Here is a 23,653-nt window from a genome sequence, read left to right on the forward strand (position 1 = left end):
TGCTGACAAAGCAAAAACATTCAAAAGGAATAAATAAGGAAATTATATTAAGCTGAAAGGAACCATAGACAACAAACCAATATCAGTAATGAACTAATAAATTTATATGTTCCAAGCGCCTTTACATCCAAATTCATAAAAGAAACATTATCTTAGCTACAAAAAGATAGCAAATAATGATAGGAGACTTCAATATTCCTCTCTCAGTTTAGGATAAGTCTAACAGAAAGATAAAAAAGGGATTGGGGAATATAGAACTGAACAAATTGTTGAAGAAACTAGAGTTAAGAGACTTACAGCATCTTCTAAATGGGACAGCAAAAGAATATACATATTTCTCAGCATCACATGGAACTTTTACAAAAACTGACCATATACTAGGGCACAGAGATATTGCAAACCATTGTAAAAAGGCAGTTAATACATCCTTTATATAGACCATAACACAATAAAAATAGTAATTGGTTTAGGGACCACAAACAAAAGATAAGAACCTAAATGGAGACTTAACAATAAAATCCAAATTAATGAGTGCGTCAAAGAGCAAATCATAGAAACAATTAATAACTATGTAAAAGAAAATTATAATGATGAAAAAACATACCAAAATTTCTGGGATGCAGCTAAAGTAGTCCTCAGGGGAAAAATCATATCCTTACAAACATACATTAACAAAATAGAAAAAGAGAGAATTAATGAACTGAATATGCATTTTTAAAAATTAGAAAGCCAACAAATAAACAAACCTAAAATAGCACAAAAGAGGAGATATTAAAAATTGGAGGGGAAATAGGGAAATTGGAAATAAAAACCATAGAAATGATCAATTAAACTAAAAACCAGTTCTTTGAAAAGTCCAATAAAATTGATCAATTTTTTACTATTCTGATTTAAATACAAGGGCAAAAAAGCAAATCAGAAAAAAGCAAATAAATAAGGTGAAATCACAGCAAAACCAGATGAAATAAAAGGAATGACTATAAGAATTATACACTAGGGGGCAGCTAGGTGGCACAGTGGATAAAGCACTGTCCTTGGATTCAGGAGGACCTGTGTTCAAATCCAGCCTCAGACACTTGACACTTCCTGGCTATGTGACCCTGGGCAAGTCACTTAACCCTCATTGCCCCGCAAAAAAAAAAAAAGAATTATAGGCTAACAAAATTGAAAACACAAAAGAAATAGAAAAATATAAAATACACAAACTATTAGAAAATTGGTTAGATATCTTAAAAACCCAATCTCAGAAAAGGAAATAGTTGTAAAGGAACTACCAAAGGAAAAATTCCTGATCCTGATAGATTCCTGGGAGAATTCTATCAAACTTTTAGAGGATCGTTAGTACCCATAGTTCACAAATTTTTATCAAAAATTGAGAAAGAAAACATCCTAACAGAACCCTTTTATGAAAAAAAAAATAGCCCTAATTCTTAAACTAGGGAAATATAAACAACAGAGAGAAAACTATAGACTAATACATTAATGAATGTTGACTCAAAATTTTAAACAAAATCCTGTCAAACAGATCTTTTTAAATATCATTAAAAGCATCTATATAAAACCAAAATCAAATATCATATACACGGGAATACACTAGAACTTTTTCCAATAAATATGCGAAGAAATCTTTCATTATGACAATGTATGAATCTTGACAGGGATTGTTCAACATTAGAAAAATAATCAGCATAATTAATCAGTTTAAAAACCAAAACATCCCAAACCACATAATCATCTCAATAGATGTAGAAAAATCACAACACTCTTTTATGCTAAAAACCCTACAAAGTAAAGGCATAGAGGAACCTTTTTTAATATCATAAAAAGTATCTCTATAAAACCAAAAGCAATCATCACATACAACAGGAATACACTAGAGTTTTTTCCAACAAATATGAAAATGAAGCAAGGATGTCCACTTTCCCCACTATCATTTGATATAGTTCTGAAAATGATAGCAATAGCAATAAAAGGTTAGAAAAAAAGAAAGAAAGAAGAGGCATAAATATAGGTAAAGAGAAGATAAAATTATCCCCACTTGCTGATGATATGATGGTTTCCTTGGAAAATCCTTGGGAATCAGCAAAAATACTGAGAAAAATGCTGTTGCAAAGTTGAAAGCTACAAAATAAATCCTCAAAAATCAATAGCAATAGCAAAAAACAATAGAAAAGGAAATTCCATTCCAAATAACTATGAAATGCATAAAATATCTGGGAATTAAGCTACCCAAGCACACAAAAGACTTGTTACAAAGTGTTGTCCTTAAAACGACTTTAATACCTGGAGGAATATTCAGTGTTCATAGTCAAGCCAGGCCAAAATAATACGATTTAAGATTAATTTATAGTTTTAATGCTACATGAATAAAACTACCAAGGGGACACTTTATAGAACTTTATAAAATAATAAAATTCATTCGGAAACCAAAAGATCTAGGATATCAACAAAAATGGTGAAAAGAAGTAGAGATGAATGGAGAACAGTACTTCTAAGCCTCTATATTATAAGGCAGCGATTATCAAAACTGTTTGGTATTGGTTAAAAAAAATAGAGAGCTCAGTAGAATAGATTAGATAAGGGAGATTCAAAAACATCAGAACTCAACAACCCTTTTTGATAAAGTGGAAAACAAATTTCCTAGGCAATTAAAAAACTCTTTATTTGATTAAAAAAAAAAAAGACTTCCAAGAAAACTAGAATGCATTCTGGCAGAAATTAAGCTTAGACCAACACCTTACACCATATTCCACAATATATTCTAAATGGATACATGACCTTAATATTATAATCATACTATAAAAAATTAGAAGAGAGGGGCAGCTAGGTGGCACAGTGGATAGAGCACCAGCCCTGGATTCATGAGTATCTGAGTTCAAATCTAGCCTCAGACACTTAACACTTACTAGCTGTGTGACCCTGGGCAAGTCACTTAACCCCAAGTGCCTCACTAAAAAAAAAATTAGAAGAGAAATAGATTATGTACCTCTCACAGCTATGTTGGGGCATGTATTCTTAAACAAATAAGAGGTAGAGGCAGTTAAAAAGATGAAGTAGATAATTTTTGATTACTTGAACTGAAAAGCTCCTGTAGAGAAAAAATTAATGCACTTAGGATAAGAAGGGAAATGGGTTAATGGGAGAAAAATCTTTGTATCAAATTTCTCTGATAAGTATTTGTTATCCAAGATATATTGATATATATATATATACATATAAAATGAGTTTTTATATACACATATATGTATACATTTATACCTATCTATATCCATTTCCCAATAGATAAGTGCTCAAAGGATATGAAACATCAAAAAATAAAACAAAGCCAAAGAATGAAAAAAATTGAAGAAAATATGAAATATTTCATCAGGAAAACAAGTGACCTAGAAAATAGATCAAGGGGAGATAATTTAAGAGTTATTGAATTACTTGAAGACCATGATTAAAGAAAGAGCCTAGATATTATATTTCAATAAATAATCAAGTAAAAATGCCTAGATATCTTAGATCCAGAGTGTAAAATAGAAATGGAAAAAATCCACCAATGACCTCCCAAGATTCCAAAATGAAAACCCTCAGAAATATTATAGCCACATTTAGAGCTCCCAGGTTGAAAATATATTTCAAGCAGCCAGAAAGAAACAATTCAAATATTGTGGAGCAACAGTCAGGATGACACAAGATTTAGCAGCTCCCATGTGAAAGAAGTGGAGGGCTTGGAATATGATAATCTGGAAGGCAAAGGTGTTAGGATTACAACAGAGAATCACCTACCCAGAAAAACTGAATTTAATCTTTAAGGGGGAAATGAACATTTAATAAAATAGAGGACTTTCAAGCATTCCTAATGAAAAGAACAGAGCTGAATAGAAAATTTGACATTCAAACAGAAGACTTAAGAGAATCATAAAAGTGTAAACAAGAAAGAATAATCATAAGGAACTCAATAAGCTTAAACTGTTTACATTCCTATATGGAAAGATGATACTTGTAGCTCCTAAAAACTTTACCATTATTAGGACAGTTAAAAGGAGTTTACACAGATAGAAGGCATGGATGTGAATCAATTATGTTGGGATGATTTCCCAAAAAAATGAAGGGGTGAAAAAAAGTGGTGAACTGGAAGAAGGGGAAAAGGAGAGGTAGAACGGGGACATTTTTCTCACATAAAAGAGGCCCACAAGGAAGAGCTTTTACAATGGAGAGGAAAATGGGGGGGCAGACAATGCTTGAAACTCACTCTTATCAAAATTGGTCCAAAGAAGGAAGACTATACATACACACTCTACTGTGTATACAAATGTAATTTACCCACTAGGGAAAGAGGAGGAGGAGAGAATAAGACAAAGAGGAAAGAAGGATGATAAAGGGGAGGTGGCAGTAGTTTAGAAGTAAATAGACAGGGGGGCAACTAGGTGGCACAGTGGATAAAGCACTGGCCTTGGATTCAGGAGTACCTGAGTTCAAATCTGGCCTCAGACACTTGATACTTACTAGCTGTGTGACCCTTGACAAGTCACTTAACCCTCATTGCTCCGCAAAACAAAAAACAAACAAACAAACAAAAGAAGTAAATAGACATTTTAGGAGGGACAAGATAAAGAAAGGGGAAGAAACAGAAAAGAATGGGATGAAGGGAAATACACAGCAATCATAACTGTGAATGTGAATGGGACGAGCTCACCCATAAAAAGGAAGCAGATAGAAGAATGGATTAGTAACCAAAATCCAACAACATATTGTTTACAAGAAACACACTTGAAACAAAAAAGATACACACAGAGTTAAAATAAAGTGCTTAAGCAGAATTTAATATGCTTCAACTGAAGTAAAAAAGGCAGGGATGGCAATGATAATCTCAGACAAAGCAAAAGCCAAAAATAACCTAATTAAAAGAGATTTTGCTAAAAGGTACCACAATGAAGTAATATCAAAAAATTTTATAGCAAGTTTCTCTGATAAAGATCTCATTCTTCAATTAAATACTGAGTACAGAATTGAGTCAAATTTATAAAAATGAGTCATTCCCCAATTGATAAATGGTCAAGGGTATGAACAGGAAGTTTTCAGAAGAATAAATCAAAGTTATCTATAATCATTTCATATGGGCAGCTAGGTGGTAAACCCTAGAGTCAGAAGGACCTGAGTTAAAATCTGGCCTTAGAAACTTACTAGCTGTGTGAGCCTGCCCAAGTCATTTAACCCTGTTTGTCTCAATTCCTCATCTGTCAAATGAGCTAAAGAAAGAAATAGCAAACTGCTCCAATATCTGCCAAGAAAACCCCAAATGTCCAACAAGGAGTTAGATGTGACCTGAAATGATTCAAACAACAACAAAGTCATGAGAAAAAAATGTTCTAAATCATTATTGATTTCCACCTCACATCTATCAGAAATGGCAAATGCTGGGGGGGATAAGGGGAAAATAAATACACTAATGAACTGGTCCAACTATTCTGAAAAACAATTTGTAACTATACCCCAAGGGCTATACAATTGTTCATACCCTTTGACCTAACAATGCCTCTACTAAGTCTGTACCCCAAGGAGACAAAAGAAAAATGAAAAAGACCTATATGTACAAAAAATGACCTCTATGAATTTATAACAGCTCTTGTGCTGGTGGCAAAGAATTGGAAATGGAGGGAATGCCCATCCATTGGGGAATGGCTGGACAAGTTGTGGTACATGAATGCGATGGAATACTATTGTGCGATAAGAAATGATGAGGGGGTGGTTTCAGAAAAACATGCCAATATGTATTTGAACTGATGCAAAGCCAAGTGAGCAGAACAGGAAAGGTGGATGGACTCCAGGCTATAGAGAAAATAAATAGATTTGGGGGGAAGTGAGGTAGAAAAAAATTGAGAGTTCAAGATCATGAAGGTAGTAGAGTTGGAGGTGATGGTGAGGCCTAAGGGGCCACTCCTGAGGATGGCCAAAGTGGAGAAGAGATATGGTGATGAAAGCTGAGAAAGTCGATGAAGCAGGAGGACAGGGTATTGGGAAGAATGCCAGGATGAATAGGAAGCCCTCAAGTATGAAAGAAGGAGCTGCAGAGGAGGAGAAGTACCTTCGCCTGGTACCAAACTCCTTGAGAAAGGAGTTCTTTGGACAGAAGGCTGGAAGGATCTCACCAAAGGCAGTGATAAATATATGGAGTTACAAAAGTCTTAATGCAGTTTGAAACTACTCATGCTATCAAAGGTCAAAACTTCAAGCAGACCTTTAAGACATTTGCACACACAAATGGAGTGAAACTCAAAAGAGACAAGGAAGCTTAAGCGACAGGAGGACACGGGAGGGTCCAGAATTGGAAAAGGAAAGGAAGCAGCATCCAGTTCCTCCTCAAATTTAACTTGATTTGATCCAAACACAAATACTGACAGGGTCAGTCTGAGGATAGTCATTGCCCAGGTCTGCCCATCCTTGCTAAGCCACTCTCATCAAGATAAACAGTGACTGGGGGAAGCTAAGTGGCATAGTGGATAAAGCACTGGCTCTGGATTCAGGAGAATCTGAGTTCAAATCCAGCCTCAGACACTTGACACTTACTAGCTGTGTGACCCTGGGCAAGTCACTTAACCCTCATTGCCCAGCAAAAAAAAAAAAAAGATAAACAGTGACTGCTCCCTGGGAGCTAATCTTCCTGGCTCCTCCTCCCTAAGAATCCCCTTAGGGGCCACTGTCCCAGGGGCCTCTCATTCTGCTTTACTGGTCAATATGGGACTGTCTGTGGAGACCTCCCATTCAAAGAATTTCCAGGAACACCAAAGGAAGTTATGGACTTGAAAAACAAATGCAGAAAGCAGACAGAGAAATAATTAACTGTCATAAAATGCAGTGCCCAGGGGCAGCTAGGTGGCGCAGTGGATAGAGCACCAGCCCTGGAGTCAAGAGGACCTGAGTTCAAATTTGACCTCAGACACTTAACACTTACTAGCTGTATGACCCTAGGCAAGTCACTTAACCCCAATTGCCTCACTGAAAAAAAAAAAAAGAAAAAAAACCGCAGTGCCCATTTGTACAAAACTTTTGCCTAGTGAGTTCTGATTGATGATAAATAAAGTACCAAGTTTAATAATGCCTTAAATATACAGCACTAATCATTTAGGCAAATTAGTAAATTGAGGCATTGAGCACTGAAATAACTCCTTAAGATCTCTCTCTCTCTCTCTCTCTCTCTCTCTCTCTCTCTCTCTCTCTCTCTCTCTCTCTCATACATGCACACACACACAAGAAATAATTTTCTATTTCTTTACTCTAACTTAGTAAGTCATAACCAGACTAAAGGTTTTGGTGAGCTCTAATTTTATCTGAACCAATTCACATCATCTCTATCTGTTGCCATGGAAATGACTGTGGCCAAAAAAAAAATCAACATTACAACCTCATTCTCCAATCAAGTCAAAGAGGAGAAAATGGGTTTCAAGGGGGGGAAATGTGATCATCTGAATATAAATAGGTTTGTTAATCAGCAAATTTTGCAATAAAAATTACGAACAATGTGCAGAAAGAAAACTGATTCATGTCTAAGGGGCACAAACTAAAAACCTTTCTTTTAGAATTAAACCATCACTGAGCCAAGTAGAATCATGTGTCCGTCTGCAGGCTCCATTCTGTTAGGAGCGTTAGATGCTGCTTTGGGAGGTAATTTTCCTCTTCATATGTGAAACAAGAACAAGTTAACAGTTTCTATTTCAAATTGTTTCTTTAAAAAGATGGCTCTAAGTGGTGCCCGTGCCCACTAAACCAAAGAAATGATCCTGTTTAGATTCCTAGTCAGTGAAAAGACGACGGTGTGCCTCCCCCCACCCAGCCCTTATGTGGCACATGCAGCATCACTAATTAGATTGACTGCTTACGTGTGCCAGGTTTCATCAGCTGCTACCAAAGCAGATGACTGAAGAAAGGGCACGCCGGCTTTCCTCAAATGCCACTGACATTAACAAGAGATGATCGTGGGCGCACTAACAGAAGATTGCTGTGATGCCGGGAGGTGCAGAAAAGGGGACAGTCAGATTTCTAACCCTCTCTCCGAGACAAGGAGGCACTGTTTGGGGAAAGTGATTTAGGACATAGCAGGGACCAAACCAACTCAGAGTCAGCCAGAGAAATGAGGAGGACAAAGACAAATCCGACTCTGTTTTATTTTTCTGTATTCAAGAGGGATTTAAGTCCTTACAATGGCGAGGCCCTGTATTAGGGACTAGGGATACGAAGACAGAAAGGAAATAGCCCTTGCCTTCGAGAAACTTACATTTTATTGAGGGAAAACAATAGGTATTTAGAAAACGAAATACAAAATAATTTTGGGAGAGAGGGGATGAGTAGTAACTAGGATCATGGAGTTAAAGCCAGAAAGAACCTTAATGGTCCCCAACACCAACAACCTCATTTCACAGAGGAGAAAATGAGGCACAGAGAAGTCACATAACACACAGCTAGTGCCTGAGGGGGGATTTGAACCCAGTTCTTCCTGATTCAGCCCTCCATCCTGAGCTAAGCCTTGAAGGAAACCAGGGTTTTTAGGAAGCAGAAGTGAGGAACAAGTGCACCCAGGTATGGGAGGGGCTGAGGGGAGCCTGTATACAGGCATGGAAACCAGTGGTGCCACACCTGCAGAAAAGCCAATGGGGCTGGAACAGGTCAGTGAGCAAGGTGCATAAAGCCTAGTGGGGCAGGACAAGCCCAACCATGGAGGAGTTAAGAACCAGAGGAGTTTGGATTTATTCCAGAGGTAAGAAGGAAAAACTGGGGTTTCTTGAGCAAGGGAGCAACAGGGACAGAACTTTCAGTGTCTGTCTAGGGAGACTGGAAATGGGGAAGCTGGGCCCCCAGAAGCCCAGTGGCCCAAACGAGAGGGAGTGAGGGCCTGCACCAGGGGCGTAGCTGTGTAAGATCATTCCAGACTCACAGAACTGTTAGAGTATGCTTCCACCTTCACCCACATCCAATAAATGATGCGCCACAGGTTAATATGTTAAAAGAGAATTGTCCAATTCCTCTATCGATCCATTTTAAACCTGTTTCATCAATGGACAAACAACGACAAAATGAGAACAGACTAATAAAATTTGAACTTACTTATTCCTAGAATCAATAAATCCAAGAGTTAGAAGGGACCTTAAAAATTAACTACCTGACTTCCAAAAACTCTCAAAAACATCCCTAACGAAAGGTAATCGAACCTGTGCTTGGCAGGGAACTCCCAAGTCCCCCAAGGAAGTTCTCTGAATTGTCCAATAGCTCTAAATGTTAATGTTATTCCTTCGGTTCACCTTCTATTCTGTGGTCCTAGTTCTCCCTATGGAGACAGACAAAATTCAATTCAACCAACCCACCTATGGCCTACATTGTGCAAGTGCTATGGATAAAGCAAAATGTATTTATTCTCTGACCTCGAGGAGCTTATCATTTTGGAGGGGGAAGGGAGGAATGAAATATATTCACAAATAATTATAATACAAGTTAAAACATGATACAACTTGAAGGAAAGACATTGATCTCTTATGGGGGGACACAGGTTCAGTCTCGTGGAACTCTTTCATACTAAATCTCCCCATGGCTCATTTTGCCGTCACCCAGGCCGCCAAGGTGAGGACCTTTCACTTGGCTCCCTTCTAGGGTATGTGAATTGGCAGAATCTGCCACCAGGTCATTCTCCCTCCTGAGAACGGGACATGCTGCCTTCTGCCCACCTCCTGCCCTTAGACATTCATGTCACTGCTCCCTCAAGGACCCAGATCTCATTTCTCAACTCTGCCTTGGCCGTCCAAAAGGACGGCACACTAGATTTCACCGTCACTCACAAGGATTTGGCTTCCATCATTAAAAGTCTGACATTCCCCCTCCTTTCCCATCATCATGACCTCCAATGTCCACAACCCTCAACACTTTTCCAAGCCATCACCCCTGTTCCGACTTGACTTTTCTCCATCAGTCCCATAGTTTACCAGCTCCATTCCACACCAAGCTCTACTCTAGAACCCTTTCTCCCTTTCTAGCACTGATCACCCCTGTCAAATCCCCGCCCCAAGCAGAGGAAGACATGTGATTCCCTTGCTGCAGTGAAGGCCCAGTTGAGGTTGGCTTGTATCAGTTTGTAGTCAACCCAGCACAGTTTCGTAACTTCCTGCAGCCCCAGGAATTGGTTCCCTATCTCATTCCCCACAGAAGCTATTCCAAACCTTCTCTTCTCTCAAGCCTCCCACATCTCCACCCCTCTGCTGACAACCTCATCTCTTACTCTACTGAGAAAATTAAGATCATTCGACATGAGCTCTCTTTTTGCTCCTCTTCATTTCCAAATGGCCTGCCATCTTCCCCACTATCCCTTCCTTTACTCTATTCTCTGCTAATGAGTGGCCTTTCTCCACACCAAAGCCAACGCCTCTGCAAATGCTCTTGTGGCCATCACCTCTCATATTCACCAACATACTCCTTCTTCCATTACATCCCTCTATAGTCCTTATCCTCTCCCAATCTCCTCGTCTCCCATATCCTTAAAAACACTAGACCCTCCCCACCTTAAGCGATCATCCTCCATTTCTCCTCCTTTTCTCAGCCAAACTTCTGGAAAAGGCTGTTTCTCCTCATTCTTGCACTTCCTCTCTTTACTCATTCCTTAGTCCTCTACAGTCTGGCATCCCTAATGATCTCTAATTGCCAAATCTGATGGTCTTTTCTCATTCTCAATCTCTCGGCTGCATTTGATATGGTTAATTATTCTCTCCTCATGAATACTACCTCTTCCCTGGGTTTTCATGATCCTGCTGCCTCCTGGTTCTCCTTCTACTTTGTCATTCTCCTTTATGGATTCATCTTCTATGTTATGTACACTAACTGTGGGTGTGCCCCAAGGGTCTGCCCTCCTCTGTATATATTCCTTAAATATAAATACAAAGAATATTATATATTTTGTGTATATATATATATATATATGTATAGGTATATATAGGTATATTCAGCTCCAGTATCTTCCCTGACTTTCTTTCTCACATCACCAAATACCTATTGGACACTTCAAACTGGTTGTCCCGGAGAGACATCAAATATAATACGTCCAAAATAGAACCCATCTCTTCCACCTATCTCACTTCTCTTCCAAAGCTCCCTATTTCTGTTGATGGTACCAGTCCTTCCAGTCTCCTGGGTTCATAACCTCAGTATTATCCTCATCCCTTTCCCTCATTCCACATCTCCTTTGTTGTTGTTGCTGCTGTTAATCATTTTCAGTTGTGACCCCATTTGGGGTTTTCTTGGCAAAGATACTAGAGAGGTTTGCCATTTCCTTCTCCAGCTCACTTTACAGATAAGTAACTGAGGCAAAGAAGGTTAAGTGACTCACCCAGGGTCACACAGCTAGTCAGTGTCTGAGGCCAGATTTGAACTCAGGAAGATGAGTATTCCTGACTTCAGGCCCAGCACTCTGTGCGTTGTGGCACCACTTAACTGCCCCTATCAGTTGCTAAATCTTGCCATTTCTCCTCCCACCCAATCCATCTTGTATCTGGCCCTTCTCTCCCATAACACAGTCACCACCTTGGCCCAGAACTTCATTATCTCTTGCCAAAACTACTGCAAGGTCTCCCCAGCCTCAAAGTCTCTCCCATCTCCGAGCCATCCTCCATAAAGCTGTCAAAGTAATTGTTTCTCTGACCATATCACTCCCCTGCTCACTAAACTGTGGTAGCTCCCTGTTCCCTTCAGGATATTCTAAGAATGCCTCTTTTCAAGCCCTTCACAATCTGAAGTAGAAGACAAGGAAGGGAGAATCCATTCCAGGCATCTGAGCAAAGAGACAGAGATGGAAGAGGTCAGCACAAGACCAAGAGGCAGACCAGAGCAGTCAGACTGGCAAACAGAGTCATGGAAGAAGGAACAGGATGAGATAAGACTCGACAGTTTGGAGCCAGATTACAAAAGGCCTCAAAGCTCAGGATCAAGAACTGATTCTCTGTCTTGCAGGCAGAAGGGACATGATCAGAGCAGTGTCAGAGAGATGAGTCAGGCGGTGTGAACAGGAGGGGGTGTAGACTAGATGCAAAGAGTGGAGGACTAGCAGAACACAGCTAGCTGTAATGGGAACTGAGAGGAGGAGAGAGATGGGAGACATGACAGAACTCAACGAGTGATCAGAGAAGTGGAACAGGCTGGACAGAGAAGTCAAGGATGAGCTGCCCAGTGGGCACAACAGACAACCACAGCACTAGCAGAATCTGCTCCTTTTCCTCTTCTGTCCTGGAGCCAAGCTAGGTACTCATGCAGCATAAACCTTTCTCTTGCCATCATGCAATGCAGTCAAGCCTTCTTCAAGTTGGATAAGTACGGTCTCATCTAAGCCATTAATAAAAATATTGATCCAAATAGGGCAAGGGACAGATGCCACTATTGCACCACTAAAGATATTCTTCAGATTGATCATGAGCCATTAGCTGGTCATGTTTGAGCTTAGCCATTCTGACAGTTCTAAAACTATCAGCTGTAGTATCATCGAGCCCACATATCTCCATCTTGTCCACAAACACAGGAGAGACTTAGTCAAATGACTTGCCAAAATTAGAATGGATTTTGTGTATTGTACCTCTTTCTTCCAATTATCCAGTTGAAAAGAGTATGACTTGTTCTTCAAGAATCCAGAATTGCTCCTGGTGATCACTGAAGCCCTTTCTAAGCACTTGGAAATCAGAATTTTAATAATACATTCTAGAATTTTTCCTACAATCAAGCTTATCAATTTATGATATAAAAAATTTACCTTCTTCCCCTTCTATCTTGAGCTGCTAGCCTGTCATTTAAACTGAATAACACATTTAGGGGATAATTACATTATCAAAGCAACATAAAATAATCATCACAAAGGATCAAATTTACACTGTTACAGGGAATGAGACTCCTAAATAGTGAGATCTCAATTTTTTGGATAATCTCCATCAATCGACATTTTTCAGTTCATGTTCATCTTTGTTCTGTGACCCCCAAACAGTTATTTCAAAATATGTATAAAATGAGCAGCAGTCAGTTCAATCAGAAGGCGACGAAAGTATCTCAAGCTTCTAATTCCAATTACCTAAGTTCCTTAAATAAAAAGTTTGTCAGAAGTTAGAATAATGTAGAAGCCCTTTATGCTGTGAAGGAAAAATTAAAACAGTGTCAAATGCACAATTTCACACTGTAGAAAATACATTTTTTTGGCCCGGACTTGTGATTTCACTCTCTGAGGAACGCCCAGTGTGTTTTGGAACACTGCCTTTTAACTGAGGCAGGTCAGCCATTTTTCTACAACTTAGAGAGACACCTCAGACGCAGAAAGGCTAAGTCACTGGCTGAGGGTCATAGCGCTGGTACGTGTTAGAAGCAGATCTTGAACCCAGGTCTTTCTGGGTCCTGTCTCCTAGTCTACCCTGGGTCTCCAAATTCCTAGAACCTGTTTGTGTCTCCATTTATTCCACAGCTGCTCACAAGCCCTTGTATTTCTCAGAATCTCCCTTAAATCGCTAGAATTAACCACAAGACATCACACCTGTGTAAAGGGGCATTTACTTACAAGAGAATACAAAGTATATAGTAGGAAATGGAAATTTCCCAAACTACAACCTCTCCCATTTCCAGAGAAGGTAAGTAGTGAGCTCTTTAGTTTTGGCTTCCTACGCTGGCTTATCAGGCTGGCATTGTACTTCAGAAGAACACAAACATATGTTTGTTAATTCCTTCTCTCTATATCCCCCAAGCTGCTCTATCCATGCTGGAAGCAGCCCCAAAAGGTGGGGGACAGGGCAAGGAGAGAAGGGATGCTAGCAATTTGCCCAGTGACCAAACCTGGGGTGAAGGGAGGGAATAAGCATTTATAGAATGCCTTCTATGTGCCAAGCACAGGGCTCAGTGTTCTTTACAATTGTGAATGATCTCACTTGATGGAGCTTCAAGGTCTGGAAGACAGTCATTCCATCACAGCGCTGATTGCAACAGAGCTTCTCGGGATAGGAATCACAGCTAGAATGCCTGTAGCCACTGTTTCCCAGAAAAAAAAGGGAAGGAGCTCCCTTTGGGGAGCCGCTTTGGGGCTCTGCGCCTCCTTCTCCCTCTCACTACTGCAGCACCCTGCTTGAACCTTCCAGGGCACTGCCCCTTTCCTGAGTACTGTCACTCTGCCTCCTGCCAAGCACTCTACAAGTGTTCCTGTGCCACCAGAGGCTGGGCTGGAGGAGCGCCATCACCTGCCGAGCCTCACACGGGCTTCTGGGGGATGTCATTCCCAAGCTAAGCCGTGTTTGCACCAGAGAAGGGGCTGAGCACTGGAATTGGAGGATCATGAATCCACCTTCCGCACCACGGTCCTAATCTAATGCCTCATTGGACTGGAGCAGGGACTCTGGGCCCTCCAGAGCCATGCCAGCAGAGCACAAAGTGGTGACCTGGACCACTCTGTGCAGCCTCTGCTCCCTGCCCCAAGGCAGCCCGCCACTCCTTAGAAGGCTGCCAAGGGTGCTGCAGCTTGTTGCCTTATACCAATCTGAAATTCGCCTTTTGCATCTTTTTCACACTGCTCCCCATTCTGCCAAGAACACCTCCACTCCTGCATGTCAACCTTTCTAATGCTCTCAGATACTAATCAATGGGGCCCCCACATTTTCTCTTCTCCAAGCTAAACAACCTGGACTCTTCCGATTGACCTTCTGTGGCCAAACCTCAGGGCCTTTCAGCACCTCGACTGCCCTCCTGTGGATGCTCTCTTGCACATTAAAGTCCTTCCTCAAATGTGACAAAGAGAACTGGCCTGTCCAGAACAATGTAGAGCAGGAATCTCACCTTCCTAGGCCTGGACACCAGGCCCCCCTTAATACCACCTGAATATGAGAGCATTAGCTTTGGGATTTCCAAATTACATGACAGATTCATATTGAGCTGGAAGGCCACTAGAGCTCCCAGATCTTTTTCAGATGCAGTAATATAGATCATAACACCCTTGTCTTTGGTAGAGACAAATACCAAAGGCCATCTGTAAGGTGGTTCTTTAACCCAAATGTAAGACTCAAGATTTATCCCCATTAAAAGTCACGGTACTGGACTCCATTTGGCAGGGGAACCTGTCTCCATCTTTTTGGATCCTGCCAGTTTTCTACCTTGATAGCGCCCCCTCCTAGCTTTGTGTAGGCTTCAAATTTGGGAAGCATGTTATCAACACTTCTATCCCAGTCATCGATAAGAACACTGAAGATGACAAGACTGAGGACAAATGTCTGGGTTATTCCACCTAGAAACCTCCTTCCACAATTGATAGCAAGCCACCCAACCAGTTCCCAATCCATCTACCTTTACTATTGCCTAGCCTGCATCTCTCCATGCCTTTCACAAGAACAAGACTGTCATTACAATCTATGTAAGCTATATCTAGAGCCCTCTGCTCATCCACCAGTCTAGTAAGCCTATCCAAAAAGGAAATAAGGAGAAGCCATGCAGACTCTTGGATCATCATTCCTCCTCTGGCTCCTAGCCACTAGCCATCCCTTTCAGGATCCAGAAGGGCTTCCAGAAGTTTTCCTGGGACTGGAGTCAAGTTCACTGGTCTAGAGTTGGCAAACTCCACCATCTTCCTTCATTTGAAAATAGGACCAGTGACCGCTTTGTGACTCCCTATCTCTTTCCCATGATTTTTCAGAGCCCATGGATTGGCAATCACATCCACCACTTTCTTTAGCACCTTGGGCTGTAGTTCACCTGTGCCTGGGAAGCTTGGTCCTGTCTGATTATCTTCTTATTGGGTAGCAACTCCCTGTGAGCCATGTTGGGCCTGTCTTATTTGGTCCAAAGATTCCTCTCCTTGACAGAGAAAATAGGACAAATACACAAGTTTTAAGGACCCCTCCACTTCCATTAGCCCCCTTGCCAGCAGCTGCTCCACCTGGCCTGACCCCTGATTTTCCCCTCTAGAGCACAACACAAACAGCCCCTGGCTGGAGTTAGCTTCTCCCACCAGCCTCCACTCCTGCTGAGCTCCAGGGCTACCTACACTGTGTCTACAGGACCAGAATCGTTCTTCCCCTTTGTACTCCTTCTCCATGACAAGTCCTTGCTTCCTTCTTCTCCCTGGACCTTTTGAAAATCTCAGTGTTCAGTGAGCTTCCTGAACACCCACAATGGTAAACCACGTTTTTTCTCAGTAGAATTGCTGCTCTGTCTTCAGGTTTCAAATGGCTTTGAAGAGTCATATTTTCTAGGGATTTCTGCATAGGCAGGGCAAATCAGAGGCCAATCTAATCTCCTAAACTCCCTCTATAGTTAAATTAGATAATATAAAGTTCAGTTTCTGGAGAAAATCAACCATCCCATGCACCATTTCCTTGTTTGGAAAATGAAATTCCTAAAGGTGTCTTGCTTATATTTTGTTATCCAGCACTCCAAGAGGAGGTAAAAATAAGTGAAGCCAGAAGTGGAAAAGATCTGAACATTTACCAGGTGGATGACCCTGGGTAAGTCCCTTAGCCTCTCCATGTCTCAGATACAAAATGATGGGGCTGCACTCAACTGCCTCCGAGGATCTTCCCACTCTAACCCTGTGATCCCACGTGAAGACTGAAAAGTATCAGTTTTCCAGCAGCTACAGTTTATTCCTCAGTGGGCCAGACGCTTCTCTATGGGTTTGTCTCAAGACTTACTTCTGCTGATTTCCAGGCATTTATTTTGAGTGGTAGCGCTTCCTGGGACACTGCACTTCTGCTCGGCATATGGACACAATAGCTTTGCTCTGGTCTCAATTCTGTCTTGGAAGTACTTCCTGTCAATGAAAAATACCTAATTATTTTGGTGAAAAGGAAGGATGATTTAACACAAACGTTACATTTCTTAGTTAATCATGCTGAAAAATGCTTCTGAAACCTTCCTGGATCTGCTGAAGCTATATCACTGCCTGCCAATGGCTAGCAATGAATACTAATAGTTTAATACCACTTGGTGATCACTTACAAGCTCAGACAGAGTCAAAATTCACCCCAACCTTCTATTCTTACCTGTCTTCCCCCTCAACACTTCCATAGCCTCAGAATTTGAAACATGCCTCATCCAAGTAAAACAAAGTAGGATATGTGGAAATACAGAAAATAGGGTTTGAAAATTATTCAAATGGATTTCCAGCCAATAAGGGATACCACTAGTACTCCTCCCACAGTCATTATATCAATTAGTATGTAAAAGAAACTTTATTATGACATTATGAGTTCCATATACCAGAAAGGGAAAAAAAGGAATTTTTAGACTATTTGACAAGAAAACTGCAACTAGCAAGACACTGAAGAAGAAATGAAGTACAAGATGCCATCAAGAAATTATATAAGATGGGGCAGCTAGGTGGCACAGTGGATAGAGCACTGGCCTTGGATTCAGGAGGACCTGAGATCAAATCCAGCCTCAGACACTTAACACTTACTAGCTGTGTGACCCTGGGCTCACAATTGTGTAACCCCAATTGCCTCACAAAAAAAAAAAAAAAGAAATTATATAAGATGAACTGATGCAGAGTAAAGTGAGCAGACCCAGGAGAACATTGAACACAGTAATAGCAACATTATGCGATGATCAACTGTGATAGACTTAGCTCTTCTCAGAAATACAACGATCCAAAAGACTCATGATGGAAAATAATGATGGAAAATGCTCTTCACATTCAGAGAAACAACTGATAGATTCTGAATGCAGATCAAAGCATACTATTTTCACTTTTTTGGTTTTTTTCCCCATGTTTTTCTTCTTTGCTCTGATTCTTTTCTCACAACATGACTAATATAGAAATGTGTTTTACATGATTGAACAAGTATAACATATCAGATAGCTTGCTGTCTTGGGGAGCAGGAGGGGAGTGAGAAAAATGTGGAACTCAAAATATTTCAAAAAATGAATGTTGAAAATTGTCTTTACATGTAATTGGAAAAATAAAATACTTTTAAATTTTTTAAAAAGAAATTATATAAGGGAAGATGGGCTGGTCATAGGATAAGGACAAGGAATAAAGGGACAGCCAAAGTCCTTCACTGATATTCACCAGATTTCAGAAGAAAGTGAAGGCAGCCTCCACACATAGCATGGACCTCCCAAGGCAAATTTATTGGGGCACCAAAATAAAAGTAGCATGGGATCATGGGACAATAAATGCATACTTGGCCATTAGAGTCCCTCAGTGGACTCACAGATCTCTTAATACCCTCATTTTTCAGATAAGGAAACGGAGGCCCTGAGAATATAAGTGATTCCCACTGTGGCATCCAGTTAGTAAGTCATTCCTGACTTCCATTCCAGGACTCTATCCATCTCACCACGCCAGCTAGGCAGACATGGATAGATTGTGATCTGTGGGATTGAAGGGAACTTCCAAATCAGTGAGATCACCTGTCTGTGTGATTTTCTGAGAAAAGAGAAAAATAAAATACATTCCTTCTGGGAAAAAATCTTTGAAGGGAAATGGAAAAAATATACAGATGAAATCCTTTTAGAGATTGAAGATCTCTAAGTTCTTAAACAAGAACACTGCCCTTGCTATAATGTTAATTATCAATCACATATTTCATGCCTGGCGCTCCATGGGGTGCAGTAGGGAAATAAAGGAAGTATAAAACTTGGACCTTTTCTTCAAGGCACTACAGTCTAGATGCAGAGACAAAATTACCTCAAACCAATAAGAGGGAATAATTAAGTGCTAAACGGTGTAGTAATAAAGGATGTCAAAAAAAGGCAGTGCAATTTGAGAAGGCCACTTACTAGAGAAGATGGAATTTCTGCAGGCCCCTGAAGCAGCCATAAAACATGGAGAAAGCTAAGGCAAGAGGAGGAGGAGGAGAAACATTCTCAGGGATGGAGGAAAGAGAGGAGGGTGGGCAGGAAGGTTTAAAGAATGGCCGTTGCTGAAGGGATTGTGGGAAGATGGCAGGTCCAGAAATCATTCAGTCAGATAAGCAGCTGTCCAGCCTAAGACAACTTGGGAGGATGTTAGGAAAACATGGATAGGAGTTGGGGAGGGGTGGCCAGAGTGAGGCGAAGACACCTCCAAGCAGATGCTGCAGAGTCAACAAACAATAAGCCCCTGGGGCAGCTGTGTGGGCAGCAGCCTCAGCTTGGGGAGCTTTAGCCCTATAGACCTGGGAGGGTTGGGTGCCAGAGCAGGGGAAGACTGGAGGGGAGCCCTCCCTTGGCACTGGAGGGGACCAAACACTTTGACCAAACAGGTCTGGGATGTGGCTGTGGGGAAGGGGCACCTAGCACAGGCCCCATGAGGGGCAGGGCCCTACTGCCTGTGGTCCCTGGTTTGGCTTTAGGACAGGGGGACAAGCTGATGCAGCCTCAGGAGGGACTGCAGGGAGCAAGAGCATTTATGGTGAGAGCAGTGCTGGGGGCCCAGTACCTGAGATCACTCACAGACCAAAGAGTGAGTTGGAAGAGAAATGACCACACCTGGCCTTAGATTATAGCACAATGGAAGAATCAAGAGGTCAAAGGCCCCCAGATAGAGCTCAGAAAACAATAACAAGAAAAACCCTGAGGCCTGAGACATTATCCCCCATACCCCACTCTAACATAAGGTTAATAGCTAAGAGATGGGCCATTTTTTAAAATGAGCAAACAGCTGAGAAAGAACCCAACCACGGATAGTTATTATGGTGATAAAGAAGAACAGGGTTCAAACTCAGAAGAAGACAAAACAGCTTCCTATAAAACTTCAAAGAAAAAATATAAAATGATCATTAAGCCCACAAAAAATTCATGGAAGAGATTTAAAAGGACTTTAAAAATCAAATAAGAGAGGTTGAGGGAAATTGGGGAAAAGAAATGAGTAATGCAAGAAAAACAAGAAAATTATGAAAAGAAAATCAACCAATTGTACAAAAAAAAAATCCAAAAACTCACTGAAGAAAATAACTCCTTAAACTTAGAAATGGGAAAAAGGAAGCCAATGACTTTATAAGACATCAAGAAATAATAAAACAAAATCAAAAGAATGAAAAATGAAAAAAATAGAAAAGATTCTGAAACATCTCATTAGAAAAACAACTAACCTAGAAAACAGAATAAGGAGAGATAATATAAGAATTGTCAGACTACCTGAAAGTTATTACTAAAAAAATAATCTAGACACTATACTTCAAGACATTAAGGAAAATTGCCCTGATTTTCCAGAACTAGAGGGTAAAATAGAAATTGAAGAAAATCCACTGACTGCCACCTGAAAAAATTCCCAAATTAAAACTCACAGGAATAGTATAGCTAAGTTTCAAAGCTCCCAAGTCAAGGAGAAAATGCTATAAGCAACTATAAAAAAAGCAATTTAAATATTGTGGTCCTACAGTCAGGACAACATAAGATTTAGCCGCTTCTACGTTAAAAGACCAAAGGATATGATATTCCAAAGAACAAAAGAACTGGATTTGCAACCAAGAATAACCTAACCACCAAAGCCGAGTTTGATGCTGCAAGGGAAAAAATGGACATTTAATGAACTAAAGGACTTTTGGCTATTCTTGAAGAAAAGACCAGAAATTAACAGAAAATTTAAGAATCAGGAGTGACATAATGAAAGACTAATTATAAGGAATTTAATAAGGTTGAACTCTATTTCTTACATGGGAAAATTATATTTATAACTCTTTATAATGTCTTCATTACTAGAGTGGTTTGAAAGAGCATATATACATAGAAGGTTTGAGGTTGAGTTTATTATAATCCTAAAAAATAAATTGGATAGAAAGAGGTAAAATGGAGCCAATTATCTCATACAAAAGAGGCATGAATGGAAGAACTGTTACAATGGAGGGGAGGATGGGGTGGAAGGCAGGTAGTGCGGGAACCTTATTCTCATTGGCATAACATACATTCAGTAAGTTATAAAGGTTTTCTCAATTTACAAAGAAATAGGAGGGCAAGAGGATAGGGTAAGGGAGGGACTTTTAGAAGGATATGTGATCCAGAAAAAAGAAATGTGGATTCTGAATGCAGATTGAACCATTCTGTTTCTACTTTTTTGTTGTTTTTTTTTCTCTTTTTTGATGTTTTTCCCTTTTGTTCTGAATCTTCTTTCGCACCATGACTAATGCAGAAATGTGTTTAATGTGATTGTACATATATAGCCTATATCAGATTGCTTTCTGTCTTGGGAAAGGGGGAGGGAAGGGAGGGTGGGAGAAAAATTTGGAACTAAAAATCTTATGAAAACAAATGTTGAAAACTATTTTTACATGTAACTAGAAAATAATAAAATGCTCTTATGATTTGAAAATTTTTTTAAAAAATAAAAAATAGAAAGGTGTGTGGATTAGGGAGGAGTAAATTAGCAAATTCAATTTAGTAGTAGTAGTAGCAGCAGCAGCAGCAGTAGGAGTAGGAGTAGGAGTAGTAGTAGTAATAGTACATTCGATTTCTGAGTACAGATGGGGTAAAAAGAGTTGGCCTTCTCTAGTGCAGGGCTGGAAGAGAGGGAGAGAAATAGCATGGAACTCAAAAGGAACCCAAAAATTTAATTAAAGAAAAAAATAGACAAGGTCACTGGAGAACAGCCACCCTCCCTGAAGGAGGGAAAAACACACGGAGAGTGAAGAGACCTAGGGGAAATTTTTATCCTTTAGGTGAACAAAATGTGTCAATAAATGTGGATTTTACATCAAAAATAAGTTAGACGAGAGTGAATTTAGCATAGACTTGGAGATTTGGAAATTAGCAATGGTGAATAGGAACATCACCGTAAAAGCTCATGAGTTAAGTTTTGGCCTATTTGATCTACTTACAACTGATTTTAGCAGCGACTATGTCTTATTTTTCCTTGTCTTACATACATATAAAACACCCTGGGCATCCAAAAGATAAAATGACTTTAAATAACGGGAATTTATTCTATTTTTGAAGACTCTCGGGTCTGGAATAAATCAACACCTTTAAAGTGCCTGAGAAAGCCAGGAAGGGAACAAGAATGGAGGGGGAAGGGCACTTGTAGAATAAAAAGCACTAGGCTGTCACCATCAAGACAAAGCTCTAAAGTTTGGAAAGCATTGTACATGGATTATATGCATCCATACCACAGCACCCTGGGAAGTAGTGACTTTTAGTCTTATTATGTCACCATTTTCAGATAAGGAAATTGAGGCTCAGAGGGGCTATGATAGATTTAGAGCGGGAAGGAATTTTAAATCATCTAATCCAATCCCCTCCTATTTTAGAGGTCCAAAGAGACTGATGATTTCTCTGGGGTCACACAGCTAGAGAGAACCTAAGACAGGCTCTGAAGTCAGACGTTTTCATGAGCTAGGAATTGCTGCAAACAGTGATCCAGATGCTAGGAAGTGAGACTGAGGGGCAGCTTGTTATCAGACAAGACAAGACTGGAAATATGCAGTGTCTCCTGACACTATTAGACAGAGGTAAAACGACAAGAAGAATTTACATTTGGCTCTTTTAGGAAACAGACTCTCCTTGCTATGGTAAACTGTTTTTATCAGTTTGGGGTGTGAACCTCAAAGGAAGAGGGAAGACATGCCATAGGCAAAGGTACTAATGATTCATCAGAGGATAAGCGCTTAGATATTAGGGTGGCAGTTGCTATATTAAAACATTTCTAGTGAGATTTAAATTCCTGTGAGGCCACACTGCTAAGATGATACCACAATAACAGAACAAATCTCGAGAAGTTGTGACGTGTGTCAGGTGGGACAGGAAACTGACATCCTAACAGGTTCATTCAGGATGCCAGAATCTGTTTTGGAAAATGAAGAGGTGGCCCATTGTTCTTTGATCCTGGACAAATTCCCAAAGTGTTCCCTTTATGATTTCCCATCCGAGCATTGTTGCTGTGGGTTGACAGGCTTTCTTGCCATCTTACCAATCACAGAAAAGACTCAGTGCCTGCTCAGTAGCCTAAAATCTGAATAGGACAGATAAAATCAGCCAGAAAATCCGGGGAGGAGGGGTTAAGTTTCTCAGATGATAAATAGTTGGTTTGTCTGTTTATTTCCCATAATCATAAGCTTTGGAAAGGATGCTGAGACAGTGTTATCGTCCTAAGACCACACCGTACCAAACTTAAGCATCCTGAACTAACTATTGCTTGTCAATTTAAAAACATATATACAGGGAAGAGTTCCAAAACCTACATCCCCTTCTCTTCTATTCCTCCTTTGACTCTTTTCCTCCAGGAAATTCTTCCATTGAAGGGATAACAATCCAATGATTTTAACAGCTAATCTTGAAAAGAAATTTCAAAGAGTTAAGTCAGCTTGGTAGCCAAGCATGAATAAGGTGTTCATTGGCATGGGTAGGGCTGGTATGGCAGAAATAATGATAGGAAGGGGGGAAACAGGAACAATCAATTCAGATGTTTTAGAGAGAATTAAAGAAATGGGATTTTGTATAGACAAAAGGGGGAGAAATGATACAAATTAGAGGCTGGGAGCCCAGGAGGACGTAACTGAAGCCTATTGAAGTAGCCTCCTAACTGTCCTGCTGTTTTCAGGCCCTTCCCTCTCAAATCCATCCCCCAAACAGCTGCCCAAACAATGTTTCTGAGAGCCAGATCTGCCCACAGCTCAGGGCCCGGTTCAAAACTCTGCCCCGGCTCTTCCACAGCCTCTACAATAAAATACACACTCCTCAGCCTGCAGGTGCTGCCCTCTTTAATCTGGCT

General features: G+C 40.3%; 1 protein-coding gene across 1 annotated transcript in view; it reads right to left on the bottom strand.

Annotated features, from left to right (window-relative positions):
- Positions 1-23,653, bottom strand: part of ENTHD1 (ENTH domain containing 1) — a 114,612-nt gene that overhangs the window by 64,557 nt on the left and 26,402 nt on the right. The window contains exon 3 of the mRNA XM_043965142.1: positions 16,659-16,777. Coding sequence (XP_043821077.1) covers positions 16,659-16,777 — 119 coding nt within the window. The remainder of the gene's footprint in view (positions 1-16,658; positions 16,778-23,653) is intronic.

The sequence above is a fragment of the Dromiciops gliroides genome, chromosome 5, assembly GCF_019393635.1.
Source record: "Dromiciops gliroides isolate mDroGli1 chromosome 5, mDroGli1.pri, whole genome shotgun sequence".
Classification (NCBI taxonomy): domain Eukaryota; kingdom Metazoa; phylum Chordata; class Mammalia; order Microbiotheria; family Microbiotheriidae; genus Dromiciops; species Dromiciops gliroides.